Source organism: Helianthus annuus, chromosome 15 (assembly GCF_002127325.2).
Source record: "Helianthus annuus cultivar XRQ/B chromosome 15, HanXRQr2.0-SUNRISE, whole genome shotgun sequence".
In the NCBI taxonomy this organism is placed as follows: Eukaryota; Viridiplantae; Streptophyta; class Magnoliopsida; order Asterales; family Asteraceae; genus Helianthus; species Helianthus annuus.
The window spans coordinates 29,147,560-29,160,890 of record NC_035447.2 but is presented as its reverse complement, the minus strand read 5'-3'; the positions used below and the strand labels follow the sequence as shown (position 1 = coordinate 29,160,890).

At 35.7% G+C, this 13,331-nt stretch overlaps 1 protein-coding gene across 1 annotated transcript; it reads left to right on the top strand.

The window, feature by feature from the left end:
• Positions 1-3,349: 3,349 nt before the first annotated feature.
• LOC110913495 (putative F-box/kelch-repeat protein At1g15680) lies at positions 3,350-6,360 on the top strand. Its single transcript, XM_022158320.2, has 2 exons — positions 3,350-4,777; positions 6,249-6,360. Exon 1 carries the CDS (start codon positions 3,350-3,352, stop codon positions 4,727-4,729), a length of 1,380 nt encoding a protein of 459 aa, XP_022014012.1. The 3' UTR covers positions 4,730-4,777; positions 6,249-6,360.
• The last annotated feature ends 6,971 nt before the right edge of the window (positions 6,361-13,331 follow it).

The window sequence follows — 13,331 nt, the reverse complement described above, 5'->3', positions numbered from 1 at the left end:
GTTTAAACCATTAGATCTTTGATCTAACGGTTGAGATCAATAGGGACCAAATTTATAATTGTGTTTTAATTATTAGACTGATTTAAATATTGTAGGGGTAATAGTGTCTTTATATATGTTTCAAATTAGGTAACATCTCCTAAATTCTAGCGATTCACTCCTAAATTCTAACGATTCAATTTTAAACTTATTCTAAAATCCGGACATTCTAAAATATCTAGAAATATGTAACTGCTATAAGAAATATACAACACTATACATCAATCATATAACACCATATAACACAGTATAACACCGTATAACACTATCATATAACACCACATAACACTATGTAACACTATATAACACTATATAACTCTAAATAACACTATATAACACCATATAACACCATATAACACCATATAACACTATACATTCATCATATAACACTATATAACACAAAAAAACATTAATAACACCATATAATACTATGTAACTCTATATTACACTGTATAAATTTTCATTCTGCGATCTTCAAAATTAATACTTGATGAACAAGATGACACAAATTCGTAGATTACTTCTTAATTCATATTCCTATAATTAAGGGTGACGGTTATGGAAGGTTATCAATTATTTAAATCAATAAGAAAATTACTTGTTTACCCTTTTGAATTAATTTAGATTGAGGACACATGGCATCTCCACAATATTTCTCACACTTCTCACCCTTTTAAATTAATGTACAGGATCTTCAATCTAAAGTAATGTTGTTATCAATATTAAGATGAAATAAACCGTTTTAGCTCCTTTTCTCTTAATAACCTTAAAATCCGAATATGCACCAATTAGAAGTGATATTTAATGTTAACAACCCAAAAGTTACTGAAAAATGTAGGGAATATCTATATAAAAATATGTATAATTTAGACCACATCAGTGATGCGTGAAAAGATGGAGCGATTGAAGGCGGATAAAGAGAAGACGGAGAAGGTGCTGAGAGAGAGGGAATTAATGATGGAGAAGAAGATGAAAGAGCTCTATTAGCGAGGTGAGATCTAGAAAGTGTTTGAGATTAAAGTCGATCGGCTTTACAGGTTGAACGAGCTCAGATTGTTGTGCAATGTAAGTGTAAATCAGCAAATGTTGGAAAATCGAATGGAGGTTTTATTTCAGACTATTCATGATTTTGTCTTTTTGGTGTGTTATCAGAGGATATTGCCGATTAGATCATTGAGAAAGAAGGAACAAGGGTTAGGATTTGAATGATTTGGATTTGAATTTGCAGGTTTTTGTGAGTAATCGGGTTAGGATTTGAATGATTTGAATTTTGCAGCTTCCTTGTGAACAAGGGTTAGGATTTCGGTGTTTTGGATTTGAATGATTTGGATTTATAAATCAGATTTTCTTTAAATATTTTTATGTTTTTAACGTAAATAAGATTTAAAAATAATAACAATACATATGCAAAAAAATAGCCATGTCAGCATGCCACGTTGAATAAAATAGCCACGTCAGCAAAAAAAAAAAAAAAACTTACCTAGTTAGTGTCTAGTTAATGACAAGGTGACACAACAACCCAAGTGTTAAGTTGGAGGTGGTGGGAGCCAAAATGAAAGTTGGGAGTGACAACAACCAATTTTGATTAGTTTGGGGGTGATAAAATCCATTTCCCCCATAATTAATTTACAAATTTTATTATGAAAGGTTAAATGTGTTGGATAAAAATACTAATGATTGGTTAAATGTTTATAAACAATATCTAAGTATAATTTAATTATTTGTTTAGGTTAAATAGTAAATTATTAATTACATATTTAAACAAATATAAGTTCAATAAGTAAAGTTTATAAATATATCTAATTATATCAATTAGATAAACATACTAATGATTGGTTAAATGTTTATAAACAATATCTAAGTATAATTTAATTATTTGTTTAGGTTAAATAGTAAATTATTAATTACATATTTAAACAAATATAAGTTCAATAAGTAAAGTTTATAAATATATCTAATTATATCAATTAGATAAACAAGTTTTATAGAAATTAATTAGATAAAATAAGTTTGATAAACAAATGTTAAAACTTATAAAAATTAATTTAATAAACTATTTTTTTTATAATTTAGATCTTATTTTTCTGTTTCATTTTATAAATTTTAAAACAGATTTGTAGTTTATAGAAATTGTCACCAAATTGATCTCGCCATCAAACATCACTTGCCATTAAATTGATCTCGCCATCAAACAAGAGACAAGTATGTGATCGGTGGTTTCAATCGCTATTAGCGCCAGGGGCGGAACTAATTAAGAATGAGCCGTAGCACGGGCTACGGCTCAACCCCGTATTCTTATTCGCAGTGTAATTTTTTTTTTCGATTTTATACATAGCCTACCCAAAAACATATACGAGGATACCACTAAGAGAAAATTATGAAACTTGATATTATTCATTAAGCCCAAAACATGTTTAGTAACAAAACCTAAATAATTAGTTTTATGATAATTAAGCCCAAATTGTAATAACTAATAAAGCTCATATAATAGAATAAGTGATCTTGTGCATCTTATGGTTGAAATGGGAACGCAAAGTTCTTGTCCTTTGATTTATTAGGTAGTGAAAATAGCTTTGGTTTTACCGTATGCAACTGCAACCGTTGAAAGATGTTTTTTTTTTTTTTTGAAAATTGAAAATTATCAAGACGGATTTACGCAATCGAATGGCCCGTAAGTTTTGAACAATGCCATGTTTGTGCGGTCGAAAAGGATTTTTTTCATAAAGTAAAAGACGACGATGTGATGGAACGATTTCAATCTATGAAAAAAAAGAAGAGATCAAATCTATATCTATTAGTTATTTGTTTACTTTATTTATTTATTATTTTTTTTAATATTGTATGATTGCATGGTAAAATTTTTTTTTAAGATAACCGTAATTTAATGGGCTAGTTCCGCCATTGATTAGCACATGTTATATGATTAAAGTAGTATTATACCATATTGATCTCGCCGGCCAGCACATATAACATATTATATGATTAAAGTATTATACGACATTGATCTCGCTATCAATCAAACATGATAAATCTTACAAAAATAGAGGGATATATATATATATATATATATATATATATATATATATATATATATATATATATATATTTTTTTTTTGAAAAGTAAAACAGAGGGATATATATTAATGTTAAAAAAGTATGATCTTTTAAATTAATGTCAAATGCTCGAGTGTATAGATGCAGTGTATAGAATTAATGTAAAAGTAAAGAAGAACAGCTATAAAAACGCCAGTCTACTCATATTCAAAACAACATCTGAGCTTGGCGGTGCTCTAACCTCCAACAAACGTCAATGTCGAACCTCAATTCATGCAATCAAATCCACAACGATGGCGATCACAACCAAATTCCGACTCAAAATCATGTTACCATCCACTCTGAAAACATAATTCCCTTTCAATCTAAGGTCATCGCACCAACATGTTCCATAGAAGGAAACCCTAGCTCCGATTCATCATTTCTAGGGCATCCTGATGATACATTCACATATGATATTCATAACGCCCCTGATCCCGATTCATTGCTATATGAAATACTTTCTAGATTGCCTCTTAAATCAGTTTTTCAGTTCAAATGTGTTTGCAAGTACTGGCGGACCCTTATTGCTCGACGTTCATTTTCGCGGTTTTATATCGCACGTATGCTAACTGCCAATGCAGCATTAGCTTCACTACCTTTCAGAATCATGTATAGGTACATTTATGTGAAGAAAATTCAAGGTGTTCTTGACCTATTCCGCCCGGAAAATTACAATTCCTCTTTAGTTTTTTTGTCAAGGGACCTAGAGCTGTTTGCCAGTTTTAAAGTTTTAGCTGTGAGTAATGGTTTGATTTTAATTTGGTCATTCTCAGATAAAGTTTACCATGTTTGTGATCCTGTGACTAGGCAGAGGGTTACCTTGCGTAGAAAACGCGATGAATCAATTTTCAATTGGGAAGGTTTTGTGAGTAGGGTTAATGAAGACAATGTAGTTACTAGCTATAGAATTGTGAGAGTAGAAACGTACCTGCCACCCTCAAATTATCTCAGTTTAGATATGTATACGTCTGAAACTGGGAAATGGGTTGATTATAGGTTGCCGTGTCCTAATCCAATACTCCCGAGGTACGGTGCAGGTCCCCTAAGCTTTAATGGGATTCTTCATTGGTTTGTTAATCATCATGGTATGGTTGCTTTTGATCCTTATAAGGATCCCAAATCTTGTCGACTTATCCCTTTTCCAGCTGACAGGGATGTTCAAAGCGAGGTTACGCATGATGGGCTTTATCGTTTATGTGAGGGTTGTCAAGGAAAGCTTCGGTTTTTTCAAGTGGCGCCTGATGCGAGTTTATTTTACTGTTTTAGTATGTGGGATATGAAAGATTATGAGAAAGGAGAATGGTGTTCTGAATTTAAGGTGACACGTAGTGATCTCTCTTCTTCTGATCCTGAATTGGAGAGCTGGTTAATGAAAGCTACTTTTCTACCATTATCTTTCCATCCGCTTGATCTGGATATTGTTTATCTGAGGTGTGTGGAGCTTGCTTGTGTGGTGTCATATAGTATTCAGAACAGAAGACTGGATGTTGCTTGTAAAGCTGCTGGTGTTATTGATGCCCTGTCATGGCGTGTGGTGGTGCCATTTGTGGTTCCAAGATGGCCAACACCAATTCCTATATCTCCTGTTCCATAGAAGGTGGTTGTGCCAGAAGTTATTCCTAATTTCTGCATTCATTAATGGGTGAGTTTCTCTTTTTAAATGTATTTGTTATGTTATCAATCATGGCGGTGACTTCCGACTCCATGCTAGTCGATACATTTTTATTTTATGGAGTCGTATTGATAGATCTTATGACAGTATATGTTTATTTACCTTCAGTTATATCATGTATTGTTTTCTTGAATTTAACTAGATTAAATCATTTATTGTCATATCACTCCACTTGGAATGTCAGTGGATTTTAAACTGCTTATTCTATGTTAGTTCAGTTATAATGATGACAATTACTTTTATACCTGTTATCGCTACCACCCGCCATCATGTTTGTTGTTACAGTGCTTGATTACTTTCGTCTTATAAGCTCATGTACCCTTAGCAGACTTTTTACCATATCAATAAGCACCCTAGATGGTTATGTTTATTATATTATACTGTATTTTTGCAAGATATAGTATTGGTTAGGATCTTTTAATCTTGATATGCTCTGTACTTTTTATCTGTATCATGTTATGACTCCAGTTGATTAGATTATGATATTATGATGTCTTGATAATTTTCTCCAATGATTTAGACTATGATGTTTCGATCTCTGATTTCTGACTCTGACTTGATATCAAACTAATATACCATTGTATTGCTATAAGAAGTTTAATCATATCTTTACCTTCGACGTACTAGATTGCACCGTTTATTTAGAAATGCTAGTTTTTTTTAACAGAATTTGATATAAAGGTAAGTTAACTTGATCTCCACCTAACATGTGGGATTTCTTTTGCCAACTTTTCACATACTCTTTGGTAGTTTAGACACCAAACTAAACTTGTCATACTGTCATTAAAACTAAGGTTGTATATCGTATGTAAACTTAATTGTAGGCTACAGGTCATCTGAACCAAATCATTAGCGACATGACCGTGTCCATACATCCATGTTAGTGCATGAGTAAGAATCATATTAGTTTTTCTGAACAATGTTTATTTAACCTATGGAACCATGTTCTAACCTATGATTAGCTAGTAACCAGTAAAGGTTGGTTTAAAACACATTGAGTCTCTAAGAAATGAACATTGAAAGCTTAAGAACCTAGATACCAATGTGTTGCCACCCTCTAAATGAACCATCCTACGAAACTTGAATTACAAAAAGGAGGGCTTGTATAGTCCAAAGAAAAAAGGTAAGTTAATAACACTTTCAAAGCTGTGGTGCTTGCTAGTAATATGCCTTTACGAGTAAAACCTTGATGTATGTATTGTGTTGTTCATATAAATATCAGTTCAACTATATATTCACATATAAACAATATCACTTTATATTCTTCGTGGCGAGCTTAGGGGGATTCAGTAGTTTTATTTACATAAAACAGAATTATACTGTGTATATACAATGGAGCCCAAGGGAAGTAAAATGATGGCATGAACGTGTGTTTGATAAAAATGTATGTTACTGAACACACCAATGTAAATTGACGTGTGTTTTTAAACATGTATCTCAGGTGGTTGTCGAAAGAAAGATAGCCGGGAAGGAAATTTCAAGGTTTAGAGACTTATGGTGACTTGAAGATTTATTTCTATAAAATGTTGGTCAAACTTTGTATTGTACTGTGAGAAAACTTATTGTATGTTTTACTTTTCAAGTATTGTAGTCTAATACATATATGATGAAAAGATTGAACTTTATTATATTAAGTTTGTCTTAATCAGTATTCGGTAACATCAAGCCCTTTGAAAAGTGGGGTAATGTGATAGGAATAATCCTGAATACACCAAGATGGTAATCCTTTCTGGATATTAACAGTTTATTCATCAGGACAACTCCAACACCATCACTCACCTGCTGAAATTACCAATAATGATTAACCATTCTTTCTTAAATACCACATCTAAGTTTGCAGGATCTACTAAACTTGTTCATGGATGGTTCTCATCATCAACGGAAATTGTAAGAGTTTCGTCGTCTTAGTTTTCGGTTCAACATCTTAGTTCAGATTGGAATGATCTCACCCTTTAATCTTCCAATTGCAAGTGCAACAACAACCTTCCTATGGAATTCAACTGCAACTTGATCTTGCTCGTGCCTCATTATTCCAAAACGACGTGCAATAATTTATGATATAACCTAATTGGAAAAGGACGATTTTAAGCTTCTGCCAAGGGCTCCACTTTTGGTTTCACAAGTCCTTCCCAAGCCATAGGATTGGAGGTCAAATATTCCAACCAGAACCAGTGTCATACATTGGTGCTCTTGATGGTCATGAATGCCTTAAAATTAAGTTGTGATAGCAGATTCCACATCAGCAACTACCTATTGGCTTAATTTCTTTTTCTTCACAAGCATGAAAATCTTTTATGGTATGCACACCTCTAATTGATGTTCAGATTATTCACCTATTCAAAAGCTTCACTAACTTAATAGTCATATATCCTTATCGCGACTTAATACCTGCAGCATAATAGTCAGCCCACTGCCCTAAGAGCACTGGATGTTTCCTATTTAAATAGCTAGAGCGACATTTACATTATTTTTGTATCTCACAAAACCTAACCTGTTATCGGGTTGAATATGGATCTCTTCAATTATTCCATCACCAAGAACATGAAAGTGGTGATCGAGCTCAAGCTAAGTGATGACTTCTAGAGAAAAGTTGCCAATGTACATAGTGGAATATTAGGGTGTAGGGAGTGGTTAGATGATTTTATGATTTGATTCGATTCCGATTTCAAGCTTTAAATCGCTTTCTGGAAGGTTATACGCAAACTGGTGCGTAAACGCAGTCAGTATAACGCAACAAACACTCCGGAAGAGTGACATAGGCTTAACATACCTTAAATAACCTCCACATAACTTAGAAATAAGTTTTGGATGGTTTAGTGTGTTGAAATCAAGTTTGTTCGATCGTAGAGACTATTTGTGTCAAACTGCGAAACTATACCGATTTGTATAGTAACGAACATTCCGGAACTTGATCATAAGTTAAACATACCTTAAATATCCTTTACATAGCTTAGAAATAGGCTTTGAGGGGTTCGGTATGCTAAAACAAACTTTATTGATCAATAGGGACTAAAAGCGTCAAAAAGTGCATAAGTTTGCATTTTCGCGCATATCTTACGTTCTGAATATATCCGGACATCCAAAAATTTATGTAATCATTAAAATATTTTATTTTAGTGATTGGCATGATAAAATTCCATTCGTCGCTTAATTTGGATCGTTTTTGCGTTCGTTACGACTTCCGTCGTAGTTAACCGAACAATGCAACCGTACGACCAAACGAGCTGACATCTGAGATATTTTTGAGCACATTTTAAGTTCCCTATACTTTAACTTCATTTTAGAGCTTTGAAATGGGGTTAACGAGGCTTAAACATGTCAAAAATGCATCGAAAATCAAGTTTGAGGCTTCAGGGACTAAATCTGCCAATTTGTGAAAATGCCTGGACTGCAGGTCCCATGTGGACCGTATGGGATTATGGATGCGGTCCGTAAGCTGCTCCCAGATCAGCAGAATTGCAGAAACATTGAATCTGGCCTTTACCACCTACTTTAATGGTTTTTAACCACTGATTTTTGATTCTATGGACTGGTTTTTGAATACCCATTGTATTCTAAACAATGTGCCCAAGTGTAAGGCCTAGATTGAAGCTTAAACTTCGAGAAATGATCCTAACGGTTTACCGAATCCTATAAATACCCATGCCCTTCATTCATTTCTGCACACCTTGATCTAAATAACTCTAAGTTGAAGTTCTAAAACTTCATACCTGAGTGTTTTGGATCAAGATCTTCCTAGCTTGGAACCTTTGTAAGCATTCTTTCGTTCTTTTATGCGTTTTAAGCATGAAAGTCAAACGATGTTTGACTTTCTGCTTTGACAAGGTTATGGTCAACACAAAGTTCGTTTGAACTTTGCAACGTGAGCGTAATCACGATGGTTTTAGTCCCGTGTGACTAAACCTACTCATTACCACGTTGACTAGGCGTAGTGACGAGTCGTAGTTTCGGCCAAAATGCGTATTTATGCGTATTTTGATATCAAAACCTGTTTTCTAACTTAACTAAACATGTTCTAACATGTTTAGCTCGTCACTTTTAGTTTAGTGCTTGTGTAGAGTCGTAAGTCAAGCGGACTAAACACCCGCTTAGACTTTCGAACTAGACCCGTTTGGTCGATCATTAGGATCCGACCAAACATGTTTAGTGACCATAGTTGTATAGGGAGTAACATTCCGAGGTTATACCTTATGGTCACTTAGTTTAAGTAGTTGTATGATATGTAGTTTATATGCCTTAGGTAAATGACCAAAATACCCTTTTCATGCCTAATTGAATTTTAAGCATATGTAACATAAACTTTTGTCACTTAATTATGCAACATGTTTAGACATATAATACTTGTCATAGGACTAGTTAGACGTCTCGAACACGCGTTTGCGCGAACGACTGAATCTGATGATAGTTAACTTACCCTTTGGTGGTTTGTTAATGCGAGAAGCGAGATAGTCGAGTCACGAAGGTTTGAATGTTATTAGTGAGGCGACCAAAAAGTAGTTTTCACAATTAAAACGAGTTAAATGATTTTGGGGCGAGTTAAACGATTTAAAAAGACTTAAATGAGATAAACGATTTGATTAAACGATTGGTTTTGGGTTGTAATTAGATAATGGGACGGGTGTAGCATGATAAAAGCATGGTAGATACGCCGCTGGTACATCTTATATATAAGTGCTCTTATCATGTTACATTTTTTGTCATTATTTAGTTCACTAGGGAAACGATTTTAAAACGATGTCACCCAACGAGGTTTTCGAAATGATATAAACCATATGAGTTTTCTTAACGAGTTTTTACGAGATGTTTTACAATTCGATTTAATTAAATAAATGTTTTGGGGTTAAGAATCATGGCTACGAGATTTTACGAATTATAACCAACTTGATTTGAGTTGGTTAATTATGTCGCAATACTATATTTTTCAAAACAAAGTTTTTTTTAACAAGATACTGCAACATATAAATGAACCATGAATCCGATACTCTAATAAAACCTATGTGCTCGCCAGTAGTTCTTTGCTAACTTTGTTTTTACATATGTTTCAGGTGTTGTTGCTTGATGTTGATTTCTAGGATGCATGCGTCACATTGGATCTGGACGAGGCCTTAGTGACATAATAACAATAATAGTCGATGTGTATCTTGTTTGTTTTGCGTTAAGACAATGTAAATTTACTTAATGAATCAATAAAACAAAACTCTTTTTGTATCCATGGTTGTGAAACAATAATTCTGCCACAACAGTCCCCCACGTTTCCGTCATGGTTTTTTGTTTTACGTGGTCGAGGTGTGACAGAAGAGTTGGTATCAGAGGCAATGGTTATAGGGAATTAGGTTATTAGTAATGCTTTGACCTAGACTATAACTTTCTAGGACCCCAACGCGAGTTTTTCTTGCGTTTAGATTTTAAAACAAAATTGTCACCTATCCTTAGGTGATAACCACAATGAGAACATAAATTTCGAATCCGCTTTGAAAACTAATCATTTACTCGAAAATGATTTGTTATAAGGTTTTGAACCCTTCCAGTTTGATTCATATTTGGCTTATGCCTTTTGAGTTTTCAAAATCTCGTCAAAGTTTGAGTCTAAATAATGTGAACACATGCAAACTGGAAGAGTGAGTGCCTGTACCCTGAGTTTTCTGTCTAAGGCTAGAGTGTTCGTACAAATCCACATAATCGGACCAGTCACTCTTACCTGGGAACTCTTGGGGTGAGTGTTCACTTATAGGCGAGCATGTCTTCGCGATACATTATTTTGGCCCATTCACTTTGATTAGTCACTGCGTGTCATTTGTTTATTCGAGGTAACGAACAAATGATCGCCTTCCTTGTGTTTTGTTGATGTTTTCGATACCTCTTTTGTTTCCTAATTGTCGACCTCACTTGTTTCTCATATTTCCTTTTAGACAATGCCTCCTCGACGTGATGCACAACCTTTTACTTCTGAAGAAGTCGCAGCCCTTGTCGCTCAGCAAATGGCTGCAGTCATTCCTGGCGTAGTAACCGAGATCCATTAGTTATACAACAATAATAATAACAATAATGCACCACGTAATTTCAAGAATTTCAATTCTGCTAAGCCATTAAAGTTTTCTGGGTCGCAAGGAGCAACTGCGCTCCTGCAATGGTTCGAGAGTATCAAGAACACATTCAGACATGTGAAATGTCTGAATGAACGTAGGGTTGAATTTGCATCAAGTGTGTTTGAGAAGCGTGCTCTTACGTGGTGGAACGGAGTGATGCGTGATAGGGGTGCCGAAGTGGCATTGGCACAAACATGGGAAGAGATTCGAGCTCTCATGATGAAAGAGTTTTGTCCCCATCACGAGATTCGAGCATTGGAACGAGAATTCGATGATCTAAAACAAGATGGGCAGAACACCGTGCGTATACGGATCGTTATGCAGAGCTGAGTTTGTTGTATCCCACTATGGTTACCCCACTGGAGAAGGCAATTGAGAGGTATATTGATGGTTTACCCGATTCTGTGGAAGACATTGTGACTGGCAGTAATCCTACTACTGTTCGTCAAGCGATCGAGTTATCTGCTACCCTGAGTGAGTCTCAAGTCAGGAAGGGTAAACTTACCTGCAAGGGTGACAAGAAGAAGTCGGCCGATTCTGTTAAAAACAAGGATAAGGGTAAGGGAAAGAAGGAGGCTGAGTCTTCGAAGAAGTCGAGGAAGCGCAAGGCTCCCAGAACTTTGCAGTTACTACTCAGAATCCTCAGAACCAACCGGCTCAACCGCCTGCGAAGAAAGTGTATGCTGGTGCAGCACCTCACTATGCTCGCTACAACGGTCATCATGTTGCACAACAAGCTTGCAAGCAATGCACTACGTGTGTTAAACTTGGCCATCTGGCCAACATTTGTCGTTTGGGCCAGAATCAAGCTGCTTAAAATCCAGCACAGGTTCAAGGGAATGCTGCTAGATTCCCACCAGGTTCATGTTTCAATTGTGGGGAGTTTGGTCACTTCCGCAACAACTGCCCGAGGTTGGTGAATGCAAATGCGAATCCAAACGCAAATGTCAACACGAATGCGAATCCCGCTCGTGGACGAGCGTACAATCTGAATGCCAACGAGGCTCGAGCTGACAACGAGGTTGTCAATGGTACGTTCCTTGTTAACAATCGACCTGCATCTGTTCTTTTTTATTCTGGTGCTGATAGAAGTTTTGTTTCATTATCTTTTGAGCCTTTACTTGCGATACCTAGAACTAAACTGAGGAAACCCTTATCTGTCGAAGTTGCTACTAGTAAACCTCTCGTACTCGATTCTGTTCTTCGTGATTGTCAATTGAACCTTGATAACCATCTTTTTCCTATTGACCTCATACCGATGCAACTTGGGAGTTTCGATATTATCTTGGGGATGGATTGGTTAACCAAACATCATGCTGAGGTGGTTTGTTTCGATAAGATTGTTCGTATTCCTCTTTCGTCTGGCGATGTTCTGGAAGTTCGTGGAGAGAAACCATCTGGTGGATTGAAACTTATGTCGTGTACGAAGGCCCAACGTTATTTACGAAAAGGATATGTTGCTTTTCTAGCACATGTCACCGAGGAGAAGGGCAAGAGCAAGAGTATTCAGGACATTCCGATTGTTCAGGATTATCCAGAGGTGTTTCATGATGAACTGTCTGGTTTGCCTCCAGTTCGTCAAGACGAGTTTCATATTGACCTTGTACCCAATGCCAACCCGATTGCGAAAGCACCTTATCATCTTGCACCATCTGAGATGCAAGAATTGTCAAAACAGCTTCAAGAGTTATCTGATAAAGGATTCATCCGATCGAGCTTTTCACCCTGGGGAGCTCCTGTCCTCTTTGTGAAAAAGAAAGATGGATATTTTCAAATGTGTATCGATTATCGTGAGCTTAATAAGCTTACCATCAAGAATAGATATCCCCTACCTTGAATTGATGCTCTCTTTGATCAGCTGCAAGGTGCTACCTGTTTTTCCAAGATCGATCTGCATTCTGGGTATCATCAGCTTCGTGTTCTCGAAAAAGATATTCCCAAAACTGCATTCCGCACGAGCTATGGACACTATGAGTTCACTGTCATGCCTTTTGGTTTGACAAATGCTCCAGCTATCTTCATGGACTTAATGAATAGGGTCTGTAAACCTTATTTAGACAAGTTCATCATTGTGTTCGTCGACGATATTCTTGTTTATTCGAAGTCTCGAGCCGATCACGAGCAACACCTTTGTTTGAATTTGGAACTCCTGAAGAAGGAACAACTTTTTGCTAAATTCTCCAAGTGTTAATTTTGGATTAAAGAAGTTCAGTTTTTGGGTCATATAGTCAACGAGCAGGGTATTCATGTGGATCTATCCAAAATAGTTGCTATTAAGGATTCGAATACACCGACAACACCTACATAGATTAGATCTTTTCTTGGTCTTGCTGGATATTATCGTCGTTTTATTTCAAACTTCTCGAAGATTGCGGTTCCACTCACTGCTATGACTCAGAAGAATAAGCCTTTTGAGTGGGGACCTAAGCAAGAAGAAG